The sequence below is a fragment of the Dendropsophus ebraccatus genome, chromosome 7 (assembly GCF_027789765.1).
Source record: "Dendropsophus ebraccatus isolate aDenEbr1 chromosome 7, aDenEbr1.pat, whole genome shotgun sequence".
In the NCBI taxonomy this organism is placed as follows: Eukaryota; Metazoa; Chordata; class Amphibia; order Anura; family Hylidae; genus Dendropsophus; species Dendropsophus ebraccatus.
The window spans coordinates 31,545,158-31,571,123 of record NC_091460.1 but is presented as its reverse complement, the minus strand read 5'-3'; the positions used below and the strand labels follow the sequence as shown (position 1 = coordinate 31,571,123).

The following is a 25,966-nucleotide window of genomic DNA, read 5'->3' as shown; positions in this document are numbered from 1 at the left end:
GAGGCTGTGGTATACAATCTGTTGGTGGCTGTAGCTATACACTGTGTGACACCCCCTTACACAGTGCAGTCACTAGTGAGCTTAGATATGCTTTGAGTAAGAAATACAGAAATCATAAAATATACTGGTGGTCAGTGTCACACTATTTTTTGGAGGCTGTCTATAGAGTCTGTGTGTAAGTGGTGGTCTGTGGTCTATGGCACCTGTTACACAGTACAATGAGCAGTGAAGTTTTATGCAGGTGGACTACAAATCACAGCAATACAATGTACGACAGCAGCACCACCTGCCAAAAAATCATAAAATAGTACTGAGCACTTCCTAGGGGTCTGTATGCAACACCTAATGTCCCCTTTCTGCCAGCAGCCGATCACCACAGTGTGCTGCTGAAATCATGGTAGCTGCACTGCAAATCCCAGCCAGCAGTCTGTAGTTATACAAATTAAAAATGATTTAAAGCCCTTACAAGGGCTGTTTGGTTCTTTCGCTAGTATTCCCTGCCTACTGGAACGCTAATTCCCTCCCTAACGCTCTCCCTGACAAGCAGCAGCTCTGTCCCTATTCTCTTCCAGCATGCATGTGAGCTGAGCCTTGGCGGCCGTGATTTTTATGTAGCAGGGTCATCGAATTTGGCCAAGGAATCGCTGCTATCAACATGTATGGGGCCAGTATGTGATCGCAGGATGTACGAAAGAGTCTCCTGCATGTTTATTGGCTGAGAAATAGCGCCCAAACTTACAGGAAACGGATGATGAGATTTTCTTGTTAGAGATCAGTGAACCGCTTCGGACGGTATGGGATCCGGTTTGGATTTTTCCAAAAGTCCGAGTCCGATCGGATTCGAATTTTTGGAAGTCCGCTCCGATTTTTTTTCTTGCTTTCTAAAATGGCAGCCGCCATTTTAGAAAGCAGTAAGTGTTCAGAGCGGGAAAAGCGCTTTCCCATGATGCCTGGAACACATCCAATCAGCAGGGATCTTGCACTAGCCCACCCCATGTGTGACGTCGGTATTGCTTTAAGAGGAGCGGTCACATGACTGCACCACGCAGTGTGGAGAGAGAGAGAGAGAGAGAGAGAGAGAGAGAGAGAGAGAGAGAGAGAGAGAGAGAGAGAGAGAGAGAGAGAGAGAAAGCATACTGTTAGCAGTGCACACAGCTCGTCATTGACAAAACGCTGCTGGTGCTGCTGTACTACTGACTACTGAGAAGCAATTGTATAAAAGCAAAGACCAAAAGATTAGGAAAGCGGAGATGAGAAAGATCTAGTGATTGTGAGGGAAATATAGAGAGGGCGACGTGTTATCCTGACAGACAAATATACCTGGTGCATGTGGGTAGCATAAAACTCTAAAAAAAAACTGCTATCTAGACAGATTTGTCCCATACTTGGAGCCTTGTGATACTGTTTATCACATACGAGTTATCCTGACAAATATACCAGGTGCATGTGGGTAGCATAAAACTCTAAAAAAAACTGCTATACAGATAGTCAAGTACTTAAGTGGGACGCCTGCTAGACTGTATTACAGAAAATACTGTTCTCATCTACCAAGTGTAGAAATCCTAATTTGAATATGAAGTCATGGCACAGCGGCAGTAGGAAACCTCACAAAGCGTTTCAGGCAGAGGGCAGGGCAGAGAGTCTGGCTCAAGGGGCAGAAGAGGAAGTAGCGCAGGAAGAGGGTCCAGTGGCAGGCCTGAGCTTCCTTTGTCACACCAGGGTCGTGTCCACAAGTCTAATTCCACAGTCCTGGAGTGGCCGGCTCACACTTCGACGTCCAAAAGGATGAGTAGTGAGACAGACAGGTAGGTATCTGTGGGTACCTCGGACATGACCCTGACTTGGCCCGGGCATGCAGCAATTCCCCCACGTCCTCCATATGACATCATCAGCAACATCCCGCCGCCTGCAAGGTAACTGTTGGCGTCTATGAGCAGCCAATTGCTCTTTGATGATGATGAGCACGTGGAGGAAGAGACAGGGGACAATCAAGTGCAGGGCATAGCTGTGTCGGAGGCGATATCAGAGCAGGCCCATGTTAGGCCTGGCAGGAGAGCAGTAGGCAGTAGACGAGAGAGGGCTGGGCAGGAGCCTGATGAGGATGATAGCATCATTCTGGAACAGGATGATGCTACATCGGATGTTACATGGGATCCACGGCAGGAGTTGGCTTATTTGACGGATTCATCAACCGGGAATCCGTCCGCCAGCAGGCCGCCACAACTAAGAAGCAGACAGGCAGCAGTAGTCAACTAACAAGTCGGAAGCGTAGCCGGGACAAGCAGATGACCACTGGGGAACCCTCCCCCACTGCAGGTCCTAGTATTGGCAGCGCCCACCCATCCTCGCAGCCTGTCGGTACTAGACTCTACACCTCGCCTGTGTGGCAGTTTTTTAAAAAGTGCCCGGAGGATACCTATGTGGTCATCTGTCGCCTGTGCGACAGGCGCATTAAAAGAGGCAAGAGTCGCCATGGCTGCCCATATAAAGCGCCACCACCTTTCTGCCTGGGAGAAACGGGGTGATAGTGGGTCACAGCAGGCCCAGGCAGACCCGCGGTCAACAGCAGCAAGAAGCAGCAGTAGTCAGGGGGGCCTTTCACAGAGTCAGACCTCCTCTGTGGAAGGGAGTGTGTCTTCACTCTTTTCTTCGGCTGGTGGCCCCTGTGTTGCTAGCAGTAGGCAGCCTGTCATCATGGAGTCCCTATACCGGCGGCAGACATATGCACCCAGCAATCCCGCAGCTGTCAAGCTGAACGCCCACCTGGTCAAGTTGCTGGTGCTCCAGGCTCTGCCGTTTAAAGTTGTCAACTCTCCGTGAACTGATGTTGTGTGCGGAGCCACGGTGGAAGGTGCCGAGTCGACACTACTTTTCCAACACAGCTATACCGGCCATGTATAGCTATGTTCGCGAAAAGGTTGCTGACTCGCTGAGCCATTCAGTGAGCAGACATGTACATTTAACCACAGACATCTGGAGCTGTAATTACAGGCAAGGGCAGTATATGTCCATTACTGCTCAGTGAGTAAATGTAATATGGCCGGCGGACCCCCAGCAACTTGGCCAGGGAAGGGCGATGACACCACCCCATTGTCACAGCAGGGTTCCTGTGTCGCTGTCCTCCTCCACCTCCTCCAGTAGGTCCAAAGCCTCCTCAACCACCAGTGTTCCTCCGTTGTACCACTTGGGTGTAGCACGGAGGTGTCACGCTGTGCTGCACCTAGCCTGCCTGGGGAAAGGAGACACACAGGGGAAGAGCTGCACCGCCTGCTCGAGACAGAAATCCTCTCGTGGCTGACTCCACGCCATCTTAAAGTTGGGACGGTGGTGAGTGACAATAGGGGAAACATTCTCTCCGCGCTGCGTCGAGGAGGTATAAGGCATGCTCCGTTTATGGCACATGTTTTAAACCTAATAGTTACACACTTTCTAAAGTCTTCATCCCATTTACAGACTGTGCTTTCAATGGCTCGAAAGCTGTGTAACCATTTCAGCCATTCAAGTCGCTCCCACCACATCCTCTTCGACCTGCAGCTGAGGAATGGTCTTCCCAACCATTGTCTCATTTGCGATGTAACCACGTGGTGGAACTTCACCCTCCACATGCTGGACCAGCTCTATGAGCAGAGGAAGGCCTTGTCTGATTTCCTCTTGATGGCAGGCAGACACGGCGACTCCCCTGTGTAACCTGGAGCTCGGCCAGTGGCAGCTCATGCGTGACACCTGCCGCTTGCTACGACCCTTTGAGGAGGCCACCTTTCTGGTCAGTGGGCAAGATACAGGACTGAGCGCCATCATACCCATGCTTCATGTACTGGAGCTAATGCTGATGCGACTCAGTGCCGAGGGGGAACAGGTCTTGCCACTGTCGCAGCCTGGGTCACTGGAGGAAGGCTTGGCGGTAGAGGAGGCAGAGGAAGTTGAGGAGGAGGAGGACCGGTACGCACAGCAACTTTTAGGGGAGACGGGTGGAGAAGGAGATGAGCCTTCCTGCCAGACCAGAGGGGGGCCAGAGGAGGATATGTAGGGCTATGAGGAGGATGAGGAGGATGGAGGCAGTACCCATTGGCAGTATGCTGTGGAGATGGAGGCGGGATCTCCTTTCCACTCCCTGGTGGAAATGCCTAAGCGCATGTTGATGACACTACTGGACCCACGGTATCGCAACAAGCTGTATGAATTCATTCACCCTTGGAACAGGGCGCTCTGATTCACGCCATTCCCACGAGGGCCACACCAGCAGCGCTGCCTCCTCCACATCCTCCTCTAGCAGCTTGGGTGGCATGAGCAGCGGCACCAGTCTGAGCCTGATGTCCATGATGCACGCTTTCATGCAGCCACAGGCTGGGGTAACAGAAGCAGCAGGACATGGCGGCACACTTCAAACAGCAAGTGCAGGTGTTTTTGGACTCTACGTTGCCACCTAACGTACCTGAACCCCTGGACTACTGGGTGGGAAAATTAGATGCCTGGCCGCAACTCTCTGAATTTGCTTTGGACATACTCTCCTGTCTGGCCAGCAGTGTGTCATCCGAGCGAGTTTTCAGTGCAGCAGGTCATATTGTCAGTCCCAGGAGAACCAGATAGTCCTGTGATCAGGGCCGATTCTGGGGTTTCTGGCGGCATCCCCCCCCCCCCCCCCCCCCGCGGCCGCTGTCATTTTTGTTACGTGATACTTAACAAAAATGACAGCAGGGGGGACATAATGCCGCCCCCTGCCGGACCGCAAAATCTGCCGCCTGAGGCGGAAGGCTCATTCCGCCTCATGGCAGAAGCGGGCCTGCCTGTGATAGTGTGGAGCATCTGACTTTCATCAAAATGAACGCCACATGGATAGATAAGGACTTTGTGACACCTGCTCCTGATACCACAGAGTAGGATTTGGTCCTGTTGTCACCAAGATGTAGGACCTTTTCTGCTTCTATTATGGTCTAAATGTGAACTAGACCTTACTGGTCATTCCACCATTCCTGCTGCTGCCCTGCTACCTCTTGCCTGTCCATGGACCTCATTATTCTGCTTCCGCTGCTCATGTCACCCCATTACAACTGCTACTCCTGCCCTGGCCTCCATGTTGGCTACTGCTGTTCCTACCCTGGCCTCCATATAGGCTACTGCTGAGCCTTCACTGGCCTCCATGTTGACTACTGCCACTCCTGCCCTGGCCTCTATGTTGGCTACTGCCGCTCCTGCCCTGGCATCCATGTTGGCTACTGCTGCTCCTGCCCTGGCCTCCATATAGGCTACTGCTGGGCCTTCACTGGCCTCCATATAGGCTACTGCTGGGCCTTCACTGGCCTCCATGTTGACTACTGCTGCTCCTGCCCTGGCCTCTATGTTGGCTACTGCCGCTCCTGCCCTGGCCTCCATGTTGGCTACTGCTGGGCCTTAACTGGCATTCATGTTGACTACTGCTGGGCCTTAACTGGCATCCATGTTGACTACTGGTGTGACTGCCCTTGTCTCAATGTTGGCTACTGCTGGGCCTTAACTGGCATCCATGTTGACTACTGGTATGCCTGCCCTTGCCTTCATGTTGGCTACTGCTGGGCCTTAACTGGCATCCATGTTGAATACTGTGGTGCCTGCCCTTGCCTCCATGTTGGCTTCTACTGGGCCTTAACTGGCATCCATGTTCACTACTGCTGTGCCTTAACTGGCATCCATGGTGACTACTGCTGTGCCTGCCCTTGCCTCCATGTTGGCTACTACTGAGCCTTAACTGGCATCCATGTTGACTACTGCTGGGCCTTAACTGGCATCCATGTTGACTACTGGTGTGCCTGACCTTGCCTCCATGTTGGCTAATGCTGGGCCTTAACTGGCATCCATGTTGACTACTGGTGTGCCTGCCCTTGCCTCCATATTGGCTACTGCTGCTCCTGCCTGGCCTCCATGTTGGCTACTGCTGCTCCCGTCTGACCTCCATGTTGACTACTGTTGCTCCTGCTTGGCCTCCATGTTGACTATTGCAGCTCCTGCCTGGCCTCCATGTTGGCTACTGCTGCTCCTGCCTGGCCTCCATGTTGGCTACTGCTGATCCTGCCTGGCCTCCATGTTGGCTACTGTTGCTCCTGCCTAGCCTCCATGTTGGCTGCTGCTGCTCCTGCCTGGCCTCCATGTTGACTATTGCTGCTCCTGCCTGGCCTCCATGTTGGCTACTGCTGCTACCTGCCTGGCCTCCATGTTGGCTACTGCTGCTCCTGCCTGGCCTCCATGTTGACTACTGTTGCTGATGCCTGGCCCCCATGTTGACTACTGTTGCTGATGCCTGGCCTCCATGTTGAATACTGTTGCTGATCCCTGACCTCCATGTTAACTACTGCTGCTCCTGTACTGGCCTCAAATGACTATTGCTGGACCTCCACTGGCCTCCAATGACTACTGCTGCTCCTTCACTGCATTTGTGACCTTTTTCCTGCAAAGACCCAGTAATGGTGAATTTCCTGCATAGACCCTGTAATGGTGAATATTGAAGTCGAAAAAAAATATGTTACTGACATGTAGAGCCCTAAATTCAACCAAATACACTACCCCCGTATCATATAGATGTTTTAAACTATTAAATCCAAAGAAATCCAAAATTCGATCAAACCAAAGTCTCCAAAAAAATCCGGAAGTCCAGTCGGAACGAACTTTTGAAGTTCGTTAATCTCTAATGCTCGCTCATTACTAGCTTTTTTCTGAATAAGGGACAGACCTGACATGCCATTTGCATTACTCTGCATTACTTTTTTAATCAGTAGTTAAAGTCTACCTATCATTTCTTGCTGACAGCAGGATACACTGTTAAAATCCTGCCGCTGGCATGTCTGTCTGGTCGTACTGAGGACGTAATTCATATGGCAGTGATATTTACTGCAGTGTGAGTGTATACAGCCAACAGTGCTGCCTATTTTCGGGGTAGGTCTTACTTTTAAAGAAACACTTTTCCCCCCTACACTGTACCCCCACTGTATATGGTAGTTAGCCACTATACTGTATGTCCCACTGTTGTTCGGCTCCTATACTGTAAGTTCCCCTGTAGTTAGGCCTCTATACTGTACACCTCCCTCCCCCCTCTGTAGTTGGCTCATGTACCCTCCGAAGATAGTCCCCATACTGTATACCCCCCTCCCCCCTCTGTAGTTGGTCATGTATTCTCTGTCCACCCATATTCAATGCCCCCCTCACTGTGCATATTTTTACCCCTCCTATCTCCCCTGCAGTTTGTGTTGAGCAGGTAGGGGCGGAGCTGATTGGCTGATGCTCAGCACCCAGTGTCAGGGATCTGGTCAGCTGACTGTAACTAAGGACTAATTTTTGAGTAGGGCTTATATTTCAGATACTCCCCCCCTCATGTTGTCCCCTTATAGATGCCCCCTGTGTTTGCCCCCCCTATGTTACCCCCCTTGTAGATGGTCCCCCTATGTTGTCCTTCCTATAGATGGCACCCCTGTTGCCCCCCTCTTGTAGATGGCCCCCCTGTATTATGCCCCTTATAGATGTTCCCCCTCCCGTGTTGCCCCACCTCTAGTACATTGCCCCCCGTGTCATCCCCCCTATAGATGGTTCCCCCTGTGTTCCCCCCCCCCCCTCACTTATAGATGGCCCCTCTGTGCAAAAAATACAGTATAAGAGGGGGGGGGGGGGGGACAAAAACACAACTCACCTTACAACTCGCTCCCCTGTCGCGGCTGTCTACTCCGCTTCTTCCCCGGCTGACACTCCCTTGGGATGTCCCAGGATTCCTGGGCAGCACACGCACCAGGGAGCTCACTGTGCGCCGGGCCTGTTACTTCGGGCACACATAGCGCTCCCTGTAGTGGAAGTTCCAGGCCACAGTGAGCTCCCTGGTGTGTGTGCTGCCCGGGAATCCCCGGGACTCCCCCAGGGAGCAGAGTGTCCCCAGGGTCCCTAGCTACGCCACTGCCACAAAGCCTGCAAAATGAAGCTAGGTCTTATTAGTGGGGTAGATTTTATTTTCTGAGAAACATGGTAGTAGAATAACTGCAGTACTCAAACTAAGCTCAATATCTAAAAACCTAGCAGTCGATACTGACTATCTTTGAATCAAGCCAATGCCGTCGGACCAAAAGTCCGGCGGTCCACTCATCTCTAATTATAACCACATATTATGTGGCATGATCTTTATAGTCACATAAATAATGTTACATGTAGCTGACAGACAGCATCATTTTTTCTGCATACCTCTACTTTTGCTGTAACTTGTATTCTTTGATTGTTTGCCAAATGACTTAATATATAAGTCATACAGCATCGCCTCCACCTTGTCCTGTAAAGAAGAATTCTTCCAGGAGGAATCAGTGGTAATACTGTCTGTCCAGCAGGATCCATCTGCAGCGTCTTCTAGGCTCCGGCTCTGGTATGGATATCTACGTTTTAAAAATACTCTATGGGATAACTTGTGGTTTTTTGTTTTTATTTAGCATTAACATATTATTGATTTTAAGATAGATAGATAGATAGATAGATAGATAGATAGATAGGAGATAGATAGATAGATAGATAGATAGATAGATAGATAGATAGATAGATAGATATAGATAGGAGATAGATAGATAGATAGATAGATAGATAGATAGATAGATAGATAGATAGATAGATAGATAGATAGATTCTGTAGGTAGGAGATAGATAGATAGATAGATAGATAGATAGATAGATAGATAGATAGATAGATAGGAGATAGATAGATAGATAGATAGATAGATAGATAGATAGATAGATAGATAGATAGATAGATATAGGAGATAGATAGATAGATAGATAGATAGATAGATAGATAGATAGATAGATAGATAGATAGATAGATAGATAGATAGATAGTGGTCCAAAAATAGGTGGACAGAAAATAATAACATTTATTTTGATTTATACATTCAATTATATTTACTAACACAAGCCCTTAAATTTTAAGAGCACAGGTGCTCAAACTGTTTTCCGTCACCATTTGCTCAGCTTTGAAATCTGCCTCTTACGCTTCTACAAGTCTTTTTGGGTATTAATTTCTCTTATGTAATTTTTCATACCACCAACACTTTTTGGTTTTTGACTACAAGGTTTGTCCTTGAGTACTCTTCAAAAGAAAAAAAACCATTGGGGTCAAGTCTGGTGAATGTGCCGGCTAATCAAGTGGGCCTCTTTGGCCAATCCATTTATTAGGAAATGTTTTTTTAATCAAGATACTCGCGGACTACTCTAGAATAATGTGGAGGGGCCCCATCTTGTTGGAAATAAAGGTCATTTGAATTAGGCTGCTGCTGTAACTGGGGAACAAGTGGATTCAAATGGTTTGTCTCTTTGGGGCTTGAGTACCAAATGTTTCAACCCAATTTGTTCAGCAGTTTCAGCATTTTGAGATTTTCAATACTCTTTTAAAATCCATTTTCTTTAATCCGTATTTAAATTAGTTGCCATTATGGGTTATCTGAATTATCTCAAAAGAAAACAGATTTGGGGGAGATTTATCTTTGAAACTGGCTCCAATCAGATTCCACCTTTAATTTTTAAAGAGTCTGTGAGGAATGAAAGGTGGAATCTGATTGGTTGCTAGGGGTAACTGAGCCAGTTTCACTTTACACCATGTTTGATAAATCTTCCCTTTCCTTACCCTATTACACATACTGTCCACCTACTTTTGGTGGACAGTATGTGTAATACACACGCACACATCATTTACATTGAAATCATGACTGTCCTATACTCATCATAGATGTTTTTGGTAAGGAGAAGTAATATGTGGATGTAGTACACATGAGCATACCCATATAAATAATAATGTGTAGCTGTAAAAAAAACAAAAAAACAAAAAAAAAACATCTAAATTCGTAGTAATGAACCCTCTTCAATTCTAGAAAAGAAAAGAAACAATGGATCCCCATGTGAACCTGTACTATCCCAATCATGAGGTTGACGCCAAGAAGTATCTGCAAGACTACTATTCACAACATGTCCCATACTCCGTTTTTAAGGAGTCTACAATTAACATGATGAGATGCTTTTATAATGCTTTGAACTCAGGTTTGTAAAGTGGCCTCCACCCCCTATGATGTCCCATAAATCTCCCCCATAATACATAATAGTAGTAATAGTATGGTCAAGGGTAGTTAAAGAGGATGTACCACCAAGTACATCCTCTTTAACCTGACACAGGGATAGAAGGGCGCCGTCACGGGGAAGCCGCTGTTGCCGGCCGGTTTTTGTACCGCGGCCCGGTTCCCACTTTCGGCACCGTTCTATCCACAGTTACCGGCCGGTGCTCAAGCACTGGAGGCCGTCCGGCTCTTCCCAAGTGGGAAGGAATTCCCTCCTCTCTAAGACGCGGCTCTGTTAGAATCAATGGAGCCGCGTCATAGAGGGGAGGAAATTCCCTCCCACTGGGGGTGGGCCGGCCGTCCACCAGTGCTTGAGCACCGGCCGTTAACCATGGCTAGAACGGTGGCAAACATGGGAACCGGGCCGCGGTTCGAAAAACGGACGGCGGCACAGGCTTCCCCGTGACGGCGCCCTTCTATCCCTGTGTCAGGTTAAAGAGGATGTACCTGTTGGTACATCCTCTTTAAAGACAAGAAGGTACAGATCTAGCCACGGTTAACATGATTGTTGTACAGTACAGTACTGTACAGTATGTTAAGTATATTAGAAAGTTGAGTTAAATACGTCATTGTGATCAAGTTAACAATGGCTTCATATGTACATTTAAAGACAATGGTGAATTTTAAGGCTAAGTTCGCACAACGTATTTTTTAAATTAATAACACCGGACGTTAATAAATGAAAAAAATACATTGCATTGATTTTAATGGAATCCCGGCCGGAGTGTATACACTCTGTATACATTCCGGCTACAGGAAAAACTGACAGAGCAGGCTATGGGTAATTGGAGTTTGGGCACACCGAAATGCGCCCGCATCCCAATTCTTTGATGAACTTCACCGACACTGGCCGTTCTGTGACACGGCCGTGTCACGGAACTGCCGGTGTCATACTGTGTGAACCCGGCCTTAAAGTGTAGGGTTTTTCGCTTTGGAGCACTGAAAACCCTTTTTGGTCTTCGTTTCGGTCGGGATTGTTACCAAAACCAGGAGTGGATCCAAAACACACAAAAATATATAAATCTTTCCTCTTTTGGTCGAATCCACTCCTGGTTTTGCTGAAAATAAATGAATAAGTTACAAATAGTGACCAAAATACTCTGCTCGAGAGTAAAGTAACAGTCCAAAATCTTCTATTAGGCTAGTGACCCACTCTGACACTTTTACATGTTATTTACTGGGATTTGCATAATTTTTTGTAAGCTTTAGGGGCTATTCACACTTCTGCAAAATGCTGTCCATGCCCAAACAGTATTCAGTGGACTGGACCTTGGTGCTCCCGGCATTAGCATACTTCGCTACTGTTCTGATGGAGCTCCATTCACCATAATGACTGCTGATGCCGGGAGCACCAAGGTCCTGTCCCCAGAATACTGTCTGTGCACAAACTGTATTTTGTGGACATATGAATAGCCCCTAAACTGGACAATTGTGAACAGTTTTTTTTTTTTTTCTGTTTGTTTGTAGAATAATGTTGAAATTTATAGGAATATAATACAGAAATTTTCTCCATTCACAGGACTGGTCAGTGGTAAAACCCTGATTGACATCAGTTTTGGCTCCATTATAGTTAACCTTCTTTCAATATGTGAGTTCTTTCAAGAAATTTCCATTGTAAAATTTTATGACGCCGACATCAGAGAACTTGAACTGTGGAGAAACAAAGATCCCGATGCCTTTGACTGGACTCCAATCTTAAAACTCTTCAGGGAGTTCAAAGGCATGAGCAGGTCCGGTATAATGTTCCCTCATCACTGTTAACAAAGCTTTGCTTTCTAATGTTATTCAATAAGTAAAATACCTCAGTTCTTGAACATAATTGGTTCTGGAAGGCTTTTCCAAAACTGAGTAGTTTGAGAACCGAGCTGTGTGTTCCCATAGGGAACAATGTAAATTTCTTTATCTGGTTTTTACACTCCATAGGTCAGGTGCAGAGCAAGTAGCGTAGCATCTTGCACCACTTCTTACTGTAAAGAAGCATTATTATGATGGGAATCATCCCCGCTCTAAACATGTGTGGGTAACACTCGTTTAGAGCAAGGATTCCGTCATTATGAGGGGAATCCCTGCTTCTTTACAGGGTGTTCCCCGCAACTGAGAGAAGCAGAAGCGTGCTGCAAGTTTAAACAGCCACTCGCTTCTGCCTTTCTCTCTCTGCTGCGGGGAACACAGAGTGGGGACTCCTGTCAGTAATTCAATTCAAAAAGTGACCTCATATATTCTATAGAGACATTACATACAGAGTGAACTTTTTCAAGCTTTATTTCTGTTAAAGTTGATGATTATGGATTACAGCCAAAAAAAACCCAAAAGTCAGTATTTCAGAAAATCAGAATAATTAACCCAAAACACCTGCAGTGGCTTCCTAAGTGTTATAAGAGGTCCCTTAGGGTCCGTTTACACACACAGATTATCTGACAGATATCTGACAGATTTTTGCAGCCAAAGCCAGGAATGGACTATAAACAGGGAACAGGTCTTAAAGGAAAGACTGAGATTTCTCTTTTTTTCAAATCCATTTCTGGTTTGGGCTGCAAAAATCTGTCAGATATCTGTCAGATAATCTGTGTGTGTAAACGGACCCTTATGCTAAGTTTACACGGAGCGATAATTGGCCCGATCGATTAACGATTTCGAAGTAACAATTTTTTTTTTTTATAACGATCAGCGTTTAGATGGAACGATATATCGTACAGAAAATTCGTTTTGCGATCGTTTTGCAATCGCTTAAGCCTATCTCACACATAGGTAAAATCAGTGAAAGACTGTTTACACGGAACGATCTGCGAATTTTTGCGAACGACGAACGACAATTTAAGAACATGTTAAAAGATCAAAATGAATGCTTTATCGATCGTTCGCCGCGTTTACACGTACGATTATCGTTCGAATTCGATTGTTATCGAGAAAATTCGCCCGATAATCGCTCCGTGTAAACTTAGCATTAATCTGGTTCAGTATGCAACACAATCATGAGGAAGACTGCTGACTTGACAGATGTCCAGAAGGCAGTCATTCACATACTCCACAAGGAGAGTAAGCCACAAAAGTTCATTGCTAAAGAAGCTGGCTGTTCTCAGATTGCTGTGTCAAAGCATATTAATGGAAAGTTGAGTGGAAGGAAAAAGTGTGGTAGAAAAAAGTGCACAAGCAATTGGAAGAACCGCAGTCTTAACAGGATTGTAACAAAAATGCCATTCAAAAATTTGGGAGAGATTCACAAAGAGTGGACTGCTGCTGAAGTCAGTGCTTCAAAAGCCACCACATACAGACGTCTGCAGGACATGGGCTACAAGTGTTGCATCCCATGTGTCACTCCTGACCAATAAACAAGGCCAGAAGCGTCTTATCTGGGCCAAGGAAAAGAAGAACTGGACTGTTGATCAGTGGTCCAAGGAGCTGATTTCAGATGAGAGTAAATTTTGCATTTCATTTGGAAATCTCGGTCCCAGAGTCTGGAGGAAGAGTGGAGAGGCACAATCCAAGCTGCTTGAGGTCTAGTGAGAAGTATCCACAATCAGTGATGGTTTGGGGAGCCATGTCATCTGCTGGTGTAGGTTCACTGGGTTTCATCAACACCAAAGTCAACGCTGCCGTCTACCAGGAAATCTTAGAGCCCTTCATGCTTCCCTGTGCTGAAAAGATTTTTGAAGATGGAATTTTCATCTTCCATCAGGATTTGGCACCTGTCCACACGGCCAAAAGTACCAATACCTGGTTCACTAACCACAGTATCACTGTACTTTATTGGCCAGCGAACTCGCCAGACCTTAACTACATAGAGAATTTATGGGGTATTGTCAAGAGGAAGATGAAAGACACCAGAGCCAACAATGCAGACGAGCTGAAGGCGCTATCAAAGCAACCTGGGCTTCACTAACCCCTCTGCAGTGCCATCAGCTGATCGCCTCCATGTCACATTGCCGCATTCATGCCGTCATTCATGCAAAAGGTGCCCCGACCAAGTATTGGGGGCATTTACTGTACAGACTTTTCATTTGGTCAACATTTCTGTGTTAAAAACATGTTTTTTTCAGTTAATTTTACATAATATTCTAATTTTCGGAAATACTGACTTTTGGGTTTTTCTTGGCTGTAATCCATAATCATTAACTTTAACAGAAATAAACGCTTGAAAAAGTTCACTCTGTATGTAATGACTCTATAGAATATATGAGGTCATTTTTTCAATTGAATTACTGAAAAAAATTTGTTGTTGATATTCTAATTTATTGCAAACCACTGTAGAAAACAATGGAGACAGACATGTTATTTACTTTACTTTTCAAGTATTTTGGCAGTTTAAAGTATATTTTATTGTCTGTGATTCAATAAATATTAATTGCCAATGTCTTAATATTTTATATGTTACAGTGATAGGTGGTCGGAGGAAGAAGAAAACCTAAGGGGAAAAATAAAGAAGATTATGAAATGGGAATTCACTGAAGATAACCTTACAGATTCTGTATCACCGCCAAAGGCTGACTGTGCCACAAGTATCTGGGCTCTGGAACTGATCAGCAAGGATCATGAGGAATATAAAAGAAACCTAAGGAAATTCTCCAAATTAATCAAACTTGGGGGATATCTTTTATTATACACGGATATTAATTGCACATATTTTAAAATTGGAGAAGACAAGTTTCAACTATTACCATGTGATGAGAATTTCTGTAGGAAAGTTCTTAGCGAGGAAGGTTTAGAAATTGAGCATTTTGAGAACCTGGAAAAAGTAATGGGCTGTGACTTGGTTGACCATGAGGGAATAGTGTTTATTGTTGCCCGCAAGGTAAAGGAAGCTTAAAATGTGAATGCCAAGAAAGCATCCTGTGCAGGTTGTCTGCTATTGCTTTTGTGATTGACAAGGATTAAAGATGAGCACATTTACAGTAAAAATTAAGTGGATTGCTTTCAGGAATGTGCAGCAACCTGGTGTGAACTGGGCCTGTTGTTGCTTTTGTGTGACACGCCCACTTGCTTCTCAGCTTCCTGGCAATGTAGGAGTTAAGCTGAGAAGCTATTGGGCTTGATTATTGCAGCTGATTAGTCTGTGTGAAGGACTGGTTTCTCTGCCTGTCTGGGGCTGGGAGATCAGAGCACTGGTTCAATGAGGATTCAGACAGGGCTCTTGGTCAGCATAAAAGCTGAAGCCAGTTTTTCCCTGCTGGCTATTTAGGTTGATACCCTGATCCCTGCTCCCCTTGTCTATTCCTGCGATCCCTGTACCTAATCCCTCTGCTTGCTTGACTTTGTTAACTGACCTCTTGCTTGACTTTTTGACTATCCGATTGTTACCTGATTTTGTACTGCGCTGCCAGTTTGGTTCTGACCTTGCTTGTTTGACTATCCACTATTGTGTTTGTTTGTCTGTCTTGTTCTGTGTGCACTGTGTATCTAGTACAGGGAACGTCTTTGTGGTTGTCCACGGCCGCCTAGGGCTGTTTGAGGTAAGTAGGTAGGGACAGTTGATGGGTTCAGCATCAGGGCTCACTGTGGTGTCTTGTCCCTGCCTCCCCTGTCCTGACAATTGCTATGTTATCTCGGCATTCAGCTTATCAGCCGCTCCTCATGGGTGCTGGGAAAAGCTGGATCCAGTCCTGGGAAACTTCTCCCAGTTTACCAGGACTGGATCCAGCTTTTTCCAGCACCCAGGGAGGAGCAGCACAAGTGGCACTGAGTTAGAAGGCAGCCAGCTGATGAGTGGATTGCAGAGATAACAAAGTGTTTCCCTACTATTTACTGTAAATTTGCTCATCTATAACCAGGATCAATCCATTAACATTATGTATGCAACATAGGCTTTATCCTACAAATATTACTCAATTGTTTTAAATGATGCTGCGTTTACCCGAAACGATAATTGGCCCGATCGTACGATTAACGATGTCGGAGTAAAGATTTTTTTTTCACAACGGTCATCGTTTAGATGGAACGATATATCGTATGGAAATTTGCTCTGCGATCGTTTTGCGATTGTTTTGCGATCGCTTAAGCCTATCTCACACATTGGTTAAATCGGCGAACGACTGTTTACACGGAACGATCTGCGAATTTTTTGCGAACGACGATTTTGGAACATGTTGGAAGATCAAAATAAACGATTTCCCGTTCGTCGTTTGATCATTCGCAGCGTTTACACGTACGATTATCGTTCGAATTCAATCGTTATTGTGCGAATTCGCACAATAATCGTTACGTGTAAACGCAGCATGAAACAGAGTGATACTAAGAAAAAGAGCAATAAAGCAATCATGAGGCCCATGCTCCGTTTACACATCAATGGGATATAGATGCCATTGATTAAGATCATGGGAATGAAATAATTAGGCAAACATCCAAATGTGTCACGGCTGTGGCAGTGTCCTGTGCTCAGGGCCCCGTCGCTGCTGCTCTCCTCCCTGTTCACTGCTGGCGGACACCGGTCCCCATCTCTTTGGCCCCGCGAGGCACCTCAACTGATGACAGCTCCTGCCCTGTCCTCCGCCGCCAGCACGCTTGCCCCCTGGGGCGCACATGTCGGCTCAGTTGTATTTAAAGCGCAACTATAAAATATTTTTTAAATTTATTTCTAGCTAGCCTAGGCCATAATAAGAATATTTGTAATTTATAGCAATAATGAAAACTCAACTGTTTTCAAAATACATGCAGATGAATGTCCCCTCAGAGCTGTGTTTGGCTCTGAGCTACTTGTTCAAAACTGTCCTATATTCCTGAGAATCCGTACTCTGCAGCTTTGTACGGAGTCTCAGATCGTCTGCCCCAGTCCCGCCCACATCCCTCCCCCTTCACTGGACAGCGTACCACAGCAGTGCGAGAAGCTCTCCCCCCTCCTGGGCACTGTTGTCCTCCTCGCTGCCCATCCGTATAGTGGGTCATCTGTAGGTGAGTCTGTCTGTGAGCCCATACACCGCAACCCCCCCCCCCCCCCCCCGCCCCCCCCCCCACCGGAAGGTGCCTGTGTGTCCCCGATACCAGACACAGTGCCAGGCCCAGCCCCACCCCCCGGAAACTGCCTGTGTGTCCCTGATACCGGCCGCAGTGCCGGGCGCACCCCAGCCCGTGAATGGCCGACTGGTGAGGAATGTGTAGATAAAATAATAAACTTTATACTTACCTCCCCATGCTCCCTGGTTTTCTTCTAGATTCTTCTCGTTCACCGCAGCTGTCGCTGGAAAATCTGAAGCCATCTGTGCAGTGACAGGCCGCTCAGCCAATGACTTTGGTAACCCTCCCATGCTTCCCTTCAGCTGTGCCACGCAATCAATAAACTCACTGTGCGACATCTAGTGGTGGGAATACATTAAGACACCTTCAGCCCAGAATACATATATTTAGTATTGATTGACCTACATAATAACAGAGCAGCAATGGCACACCTGTTCTGGGACATTGCACTGGGGGGGGAGGGGCTCCCTGTGATGTGATCTAGGGGAGCCAATCCGTTGTAGAGGACTGTGGTGCACTACTGTAAAGCGCGACCGGTCACTTGCTAGATGGTGCTGTGTGATTCCACTAGTGTAATGGGTGGTCGAGATATAGCTCAGCCAGGTGTTATGCTGTTGTGACGCCAGTGCCGGTAGGGCACTCAGGTATGGAGGCACACCTGCTTTTATTTTAGTGAGGCTAGCTATACCCTTTCCCCTGTGGTCAGTAACCTGCCAGGCTATTTGGGGGTCCCTTGGGCGCTTATCACGGTGGTCCAGAGTGGAGTTGTGACCCACCCGGACTATTGGTACCGTCACCCACAGAAAGGGAAGATGACCCAAGGAAAATACAATGGCTGTGTAGGTGCTTATATAAGAATCACAGAGTTCCATTACAATAAATAAACTCTTCTTTACTGTAGGAATACTTGATACAGTGATACACAATAGACACACTAAAAACAATTAAAATTCCCAAGAAGGGTAAGACAAGGTGAGACCCAAACAAATCCAGGGTCCCCCAGGTCAGCAAACGGTCACAAAATACAGTTCAACAATCCCTCAACAGTGATTAAAGAACAGAAGACAAGATAAAAAATTATATAAAAATGTCCTAATCAGAAACCCAAATATGTATGTCATGTGAATGGTAACTCAATTGCAAAATAACTAACAGTAAATTAGTGCAATCAAAAAATGGCAACCATCAATAGAAATACATATCACCAAACAAGGAGGGAGAGGAGAGACTTGTGGCTACCTAACTTTAGAAGTGGAATAAGTAAAATACTTGAGAGTAGAGAGAATACTTGTGCCCGTGTTTTGACTCCTTGGTATTTGCACCAACTAATGCCCACAAGTGTCGGGTTACCCGTCCTAGAGGGTGACACAAGCCCCAGACCTTGCTACCTGGGATGAGACGAGTGGTCATAATTTTCTGGTTACACCTGTGCTGCGAGATAGAGTACGTAGGCTTCTAGCAACTTTGCTCTTTCCAGATCAGTTCCTCTTTTTTCAGGATACTGTCCTGCACCTTTAGACTTGTACCCTGACTTGTCCTCTCTAAGAGTACTTAACACTGCATAGTGCGTGGAAGTAATGCGTTCAAGAAAAGTGTTCTTGCGCCCCATGTATGTGAATCCACTACCACACCTCAGACTACACTGGACTTGTCCTTTAACAGGGGACCTGGCATAAGCCAGGGCCGAACTTGACTGCTGTAGGGACCATTCTGGCTTGCATCCTTCCTCTACAGAATCCAGAGTAAGACTCACTAAGTGTGGCTACACTTCCTCTACCCATGTGACAATTTCCTATAGCATATGTAATATGTGCTGTGAGTGGGTGAGAAAAGAGTGCAAGAGAAGAAAGGAGAGAGGGTATAGGTAGAGAAGAGAAAGAGCTCTCATTGGTGCACAAATCACAGAAACAATAACCCTTTAGTTAACTACAGCTGTGCAATACTTAAGCATACAATATACATACTATCGATATCTAGTGGTAAAACTTAGGTACTACTTCATCACCACTACTACTTTGAAGGGACAGGCTTTTGCGAGGGGTGTAGAGACAAGAAACACCCGTGGTGGGACACCACAGGACCCTCTGCTTAAAGCGACTCTGTACGCACAATCTGACCCCCCCCCCCAAACCGCTTGTACCTTCAGATAGCTGCTTTTAATCCAAGATCTGTCCTGGGGTCCGTTCGTCAGGTGATGCAGTTATTGTCCTAAAAAACTACTTTTAATCTGGCAGTCTGGCAGCCCCGTGCCCAACGGCCGGGGCTTAGATTGTGTTTGCATTAGGCAGGCACAACCTCTCTGTCCCTTCTCCCAGTCCTCCTCATCATTAGTAATGCTTCAGGCAGATTGTCTCCTATTCATCAGCTGTGTTAGCACGGCACATGGGCTGGATCGTTAAGGCACCTGTGCATTGTTCAGAGAGGAGAAAATGTTCCAGTGGCATTCCTAAGGATGAAGAGGGTGGGGAGGAGGGACAGAGGGGTGGTGCAAAGTTAGGGTACAGATACTCCCTTTGGGCCAGGGCTGCAAGTTTAAAAGTTGTTTTTTAGAACAATAACTGTATCACCTGCCGAATAAACCCCAGGACAGATCTTGGATTAAAAGCAGCTATCCAAAGGTACAAGTGGTTTGGGGGGGTCAGATTGTGGGTACAAAGGCGCTTTCAAGGGAACCTGTCACCCCTGTGCTGGGGCAGAGCCCGGCCGACCCCCCCTCTAGAGACTCTTATACTTACCCCGTGCACAAAGTTCCGCTCCTGGACCCGCTCCCGTTGCCGAGATATCGCTTTTGGAAGCCTGGCCCGCACGCATCAGAGATGAGTCCGACGCTCATAGAGAATGACGGCTCCATTCATTCTCTATGGGCATCAGACTCATCTCTCATCAGAACTCATCGGGACGGTGATATCTCGACAATGGGAGCGAGTCCAGGAGTGGGACTTCGTGCACAGAGTAAGTATAAGGGTCTCTAGCGGGGGGTCGGCCTGGCTCTGCCCCATCACAGGGGTGACAGGTTGCCTTTAACCACAGATACTGCTGTAGCTGGATGATTGCTGAAAACTGCCTTTAACAGCTTTTAGCAATAGAGTGCCAAGATCATGGATCAATTCAATACATAGGTATTTTATCCCTAATAAAAGTTTAAGTCACCCCCTTTTCCTATTTTTTTAAATAAGAGAATGTAAAAAAAATATATAAACATATTTAGTACTGTCACATGTGGAATGGCCCAAACAAAATGGCTCGCAAAAAAATGCCACCAAAATTTAGATTTTGGTCACATCACATCCCCCAAAAAATCCTAAAATGTGATTAAAAAGTCACATACATGCAAGTGTGCTACTGTAAAAACTACAGATCATGGTGAAAAACATAAGCCCTGAAATAGCCCCATAGAACAAAAAATAAAAGCGTTATAAGGGTTAGAATAGAGCAATTTTAAGATTTTTTTGTAAGTTTTTTTTTTTAAATCCTAGACGACCCAGGGCGTATAGTTACGCCATGGAAGTCTGTCGCCAGACGACCTAGGGCGTAACTGTACGCCCTGGGTTTTTCTCCCGCTATGAAGCGTGCTCCGGAGCGGAGCGCGCTTCATAGCAGGTGGGGGCCGGCTGCAATCAGCAGCCGGGACCTCACCGGTAATGACACGCTGCAGCGATCGCGCTGCCGCGTGTCATTAACTCCTTAAACGCTGCAATCGCGGCGCGACCGCGGCGTTTAAGTGTAAGTGACAGGGGGAGTCCCCTGTCACTTACCGATCGGGACCCCCGCAGTGTGACTGCGGGGGTCCCGATCGGTAAAACGGACTGCCGGAGGTCTCTCACCTGCCTCCGTGCGGTCCGATCGGCGCTCTGCTACTCTAAGCCTGCACAGGCAGGCTCAATGAGCAGATCGCCGATAACACTGATCAATGCTATGCCTATGGCATAGCATTCATCAGTGTAGAAATCAAACTAATGTATGTACAAGTCCCCCAAAGGGACTTCAAATGTGTAAAAAAAAAAAAAGTTAAAAACACCAATACACTACCCCAAAACCCCTCCCCCAATAAAAGTTGAAATCACCCCCCTTTCCCATTATATAAATAAAACATATAAAAATAAATAAACAAATAAACATATAATATACCGTAGCGTGCGTAATTGTCCGATCTATTAAAATATAACAAGCGTCATTGCGAACGGTAAACGGCGTACACGAAAAGAGGGAAAAAAGTGCGCGGATTACCGATTTTATGTTACATTACATATAAAAAAAAATAATAAAAAGTGATCAAAATGTCCGATCTTCACAAATATGGTATTACTAAAAACTAGAGATCATGGCGGAAAAAATGACACCACATACAGCCCCGTAGGTGAAAAAATAAAACCGTTATAAGTGTCACAATAGGCCCATTTTATTTATAATTAATTGCCAAAAAAAAGGATTTCATTTAAAAAAATTTATAACATTAGAGAATCTGTGTAACCTGCATATGGTTGTGTTCGGACTGACCTATAGAATAATAGTATCATGTCGCTTTTTCCATATAGTGCATTACGTAGACACAGGAACCCCCCAAACGTTACCATATTGCATTCTTTTTTGCCATTTCACCAATTTATATCTTCATAAATAATATATTTGGGGTTCCATCATACGTGTTATGGTAAAATGAATGACGCCATTACAAAGTACAACTATTCCTGTAACAAATAAGCCCTTACATGGCCCTGTAGATAAAAAAATGAAATTGCTAGAGCTCTTAGAAGGGGAGGAGGGAAAAACGGAAACACTAAGATCAAAATTTGAGCGGTCCACTGGGTCATTTTGGGCCTGGTCCTCAAAGGGTTAATTTAAATAATGAAATTAAAATTAATAAAATAATTTTGTTTAAAAGCAGTAGGGATGTCCCTCCACTGTAATGTTCAGCCCGCTTATTGTAGTGAGGAACAAAATAGAGGAGCAGGAGCTGTTATCATCCTGCTCTACTATTCATTGTCATAGGCTGCAGCCTGTGAGAGGCCGGGACGTGGTCTCTATAGGAGGCGCAAAAACATGTTATTGTTTTCTATACACTAGCAAAAATTTATAAAACTTTTCCCTTACTGAATATTCCCTTTGAAGTAATTTCAAGCAAATTTACCACTAAAACCCAAAAAAGATTTCCATATAGCCGGATCTGTGCACACATTGTAATCGTGCTGCCTGTTCCTGAGAATCCTGTAATCGCTGCCCAGTTTGTGAGATCTCCTTCGGTTTGTACTTATTCAAATGTCTTGGCTGTTGCACTAGAGGCAGCCCCAGACCCCAGAGCACTGATATCTTCTTCTCTCACTGAGTGGTACATTGACTATAATTATGCTAATTCCCTGTACTGAACTGTGCCAACATCCCCTTATTGCTTTACCCTTGCCCATCCATATGTGCCAACATGTCCCCTCTAATGTACTGTACCACTGTCCCTCTATTATACTGCTCCACTGTCCCCTCTAATGTACTGTACCACTGTCCCCTCTAATGAACTGTACCACTTTCCCCTCTAATGTACTGTGCCACTGTCCCCTCTAATGTACTGTGCCACTGTCCCCTCTAATGTACTGTAACCACTGTCCTCTAATGTTCTGTACCACGGTGTCTTCTTCCTCCACTTCCTCCTAACAAGTGAGTCTTCCCCCTGCTTCCAAGCAAGGAGGATGTGTGTCGTCCCTCTCCTGCCTCAGAGGAGTTGGGCTTCTTCTCTGCAGCTCCCACTTCACCACTAGAAGTGTGGATCAGGTGCTCTGCAGTATTCAAGTCTTCGGCTGTATCTGCCTGCTCAAGTGTCCCGAGTCTTCTCTCTCATCTGGGTGTCATTCCGATATCTCTCCTCATCGCTGCAAGGATTCACAGCAAGTATTACTCTCAAGCTAATCCACCCAGCAACGCTATTCCTCTCATACTCCTACTCCCATCATCCGGCACGTATTCTCACAGCCTATGCAGCACCACTCCTGCTTTATTTGTCAAAGCCTGCTATATACCCGGTTGCATCCGGACAGAACTGTTGCTACTAGTTACCTCATCTATAATAAAACCGCTGTTACTGAACCCTGGCATTGGTGTCCACTAACTGGTGCCCTGACTAAGTGCAGCGAGGAATCGCATGCCCATCATCACCCGCAGATTCCACAGACCGGCCCTACAGCTGTGCTGCCCTCAGGCCTATACCGTGACAAGTATAACCCCTGCAGCTGCCCCGGTCATTGCCCGCTCATAACACCAGCACTGCGGAAGTGGCCCCCAGGGGCCAGGGCATCGCATACTGCTCCACTGTCCTCTCTAATGTACTGTACCACTGTCCCCTCTAATGTATTGCACCACCGTCCCCTCTAATGCTCTGGACTGGAGCTCTTACATGGTGTGTCCGACCTGTTACAAGTCCATGCCATGCCCCCAGCCTGATAATACCTACATGTAACCATCCATGGAGTGTCCTTTTAGATACATTGGGCCTGATTGTACCCGGTTTTCTTCAGTATCCCTGGTGACAGTGGGTACAGTGATGATAATAATAAGGGGGTTGGTGGGAGCCCCTGCTTAGTAATGGATGTTATCTACCTGATTACTTCACAGAATCTTCGCCTGAGAAATATAAAAAAAAATACCAAAAGAAAATAAATAATTATTAAAATAGAAACACCCTTGCACATCTTGTTGCCAATTTTATTAATGGCCATCAATGTAGTCCACCGAATCCATCATAGTCCAAGTAATTCTACAAACCTATTTAAAAATCTCATATTTATCAGTTGCTGTATGCCCTGCAGGAAGTAGTGTATTCTGCCACCTCTGTCCATGTCAGGAACTGTGTCGAGTAATAGCAAGTCCCCATAAAAAACCTCTTCTGCTCTGGACAGTTCGTGACATGGACAGAGGTGGCAGCAGAGAGCACTGTGTCAGACTGGAAAGAATATACCACTTCCTGCAGGACATACCGCAGCTGATAAGTACTGGCTTGAGATTTTTTAAATAGGAGTAAATTACAAATATATATAACTTTCTGTCACCAGTTGATTTTAATTTTTTTTTTCAGTGGAGTACCCCTTTAAGTGCTGCTTCTGCTTTCCAAGCATTGTGGTTTTCCTCCCCCTATGGTACCACAAATGTCAATTCTAAAAATGGTAGACCTGAGACTTGCTGTATCATTGGAATATTTTTATATTACTTCATCTGGCTTGCTGCTTGTATTCTTAGGGCTAGGGTTAGAGACATCATGCTATATCTTCTGTATACCTTTATGCTCTGTTTTTGCTATAACTTGCATTGTTTCCACCCTTTGATTTCTTGCCAGATAACACATATATAAGACTTCTTCACCTACCAGGAATACTTCAAGGGTGATTCTTTTACAATATCGGCAGCCGTCTTCTGAGCTCTGGCTTTGTGACAGCAGCTCAGGTATAAAGAGACATGTGATATTGTCTATCTGATAACGTCTCTATCTTTGCATTAAGATATTATTGTTTCTATAAAGTTTTCTTTAGGTTCTGCTGCCTCGTGGCTATGGCCATCATTGGTTCAGCTCACATCTGCTTTAAAAACTCTTTGTTGCAGATTCTATCATATTTGTCAGAAAAAAATGAGGTTCCTTAGGTGTCCCCGGTGTCCATGACAGGATGTACGTATGGATCTAGCTATCTGTCAATTTTGTGGTTTTGCGCCCATGAGAGACCTTGCTGCATTTTATGTAATGCTCTGCTGACCTCTAGTGGGTGAATTGGAGTTTGCAACAGACATACTTAAAGGGGTTATCCAGCGCTACAAAAACATGGCCACTTTCCCCCTGCTGTTGTCTCCAGTTTGGGTGTGGTTTTGAAACTCAGTTCCATTGAGGTAAATGCAGCTTAATTGCAAACCGCACCTGAACTGGAGACAACAGTAGGGGGAAAAGTGGCCATGTTTTTGTAGCGCTGGATAACCCCTTTAAAGTGACTCTGTACCAACAATCTGCTGCCCCCAAACCACTTGTACCTTCAGCTGCTTTTAATCCAAGATCTGTCCTGGGGTCCGTTCGGCAGGTGAGGTAGTTATTGTCCTAAAAAACAACTTTTAAACTTGCAGCCCTGTGCAAAAGAGGCGTGGCCCAGAGTGACTATGCATTAGGCTGGCACAACCTCTCTGTCCCTCCTCATCATTAGGAATGCTCCAGGCACATTTTCTCCTATTCATCACCTGTGTCAACATGGCACATGGGCTGGATCGTTAAGGCATTCTGCCAGGGGCATTCATAATGGTGAAAAGGGTGGGGAGGAGGAACAGATGGGTGGTGCAAGGTTTGGGGCACATATACTCTAGGTCATGGCAGTTTGGCACAGGGCTGCAAGTTTAAAAGTTGTTTTTTAGCACAATAACTGCATCACCTGCCAAACAGACCCCAAGGACAGATCTTGTATTAAAAGCAGCTATCCGAAGGTACAAGTGGTTTGGGGGGGACAGATTGTGGGTACAGAGTCGATTTAGGGAAAAAAATCAATTGGTTAACATTTTTAACAGCACTCAATGTAGCTGGCTAAAGCACAGGGCCATGTTAGGGGATGTATGAACTTTTCGTCCCCCGATCCTCAAAAAGTTGGAAGTTACGTTACAATGCCACAAACAAATCTATTTTAAAGGGACATAGGCTGCTTCAACCAATAAGATATTGCCAGAATACTCCTGTTACTTGTAGTTCCTACAGTTTCCAAATGCAGCAGGTAGACCAACTTTCATAGTCTCATTGGCCATATTCTTACATGACCAGCAGGGCTGCTTCTGCCATGAGGCAGAATGAGCTTTCTGCCTCAGGTGGCAGATTCCCTTACTTTTACTCTGGTTATCTTTCCACTTGCATCCGGTCTGCAGGCACAGCACCAGGCCCCCCTGCCTCTTCAGACCCCTCTGCCTCCTCCTCAGGCCCCCCT

At 45.9% G+C, this 25,966-nt stretch overlaps 1 protein-coding gene across 1 annotated transcript; it reads left to right on the top strand.

Annotated features, from left to right (window-relative positions):
* The first annotated feature begins 9,872 nt into the window (after positions 1 to 9,872).
* Positions 9,873 to 17,295, top strand: LOC138796537 (nicotinamide N-methyltransferase-like). The gene is made up of 5 exons (XM_069976145.1): positions 9,873 to 10,023; positions 11,617 to 11,827; positions 14,472 to 14,886; positions 16,829 to 16,979; positions 17,240 to 17,295. The coding sequence occupies exons 1-5, from the start codon at positions 9,873 to 9,875 to the stop codon at positions 17,293 to 17,295; spliced, it is 984 nt and encodes a 327-aa protein (XP_069832246.1).
* The last annotated feature ends 8,671 nt before the right edge of the window (positions 17,296 to 25,966 follow it).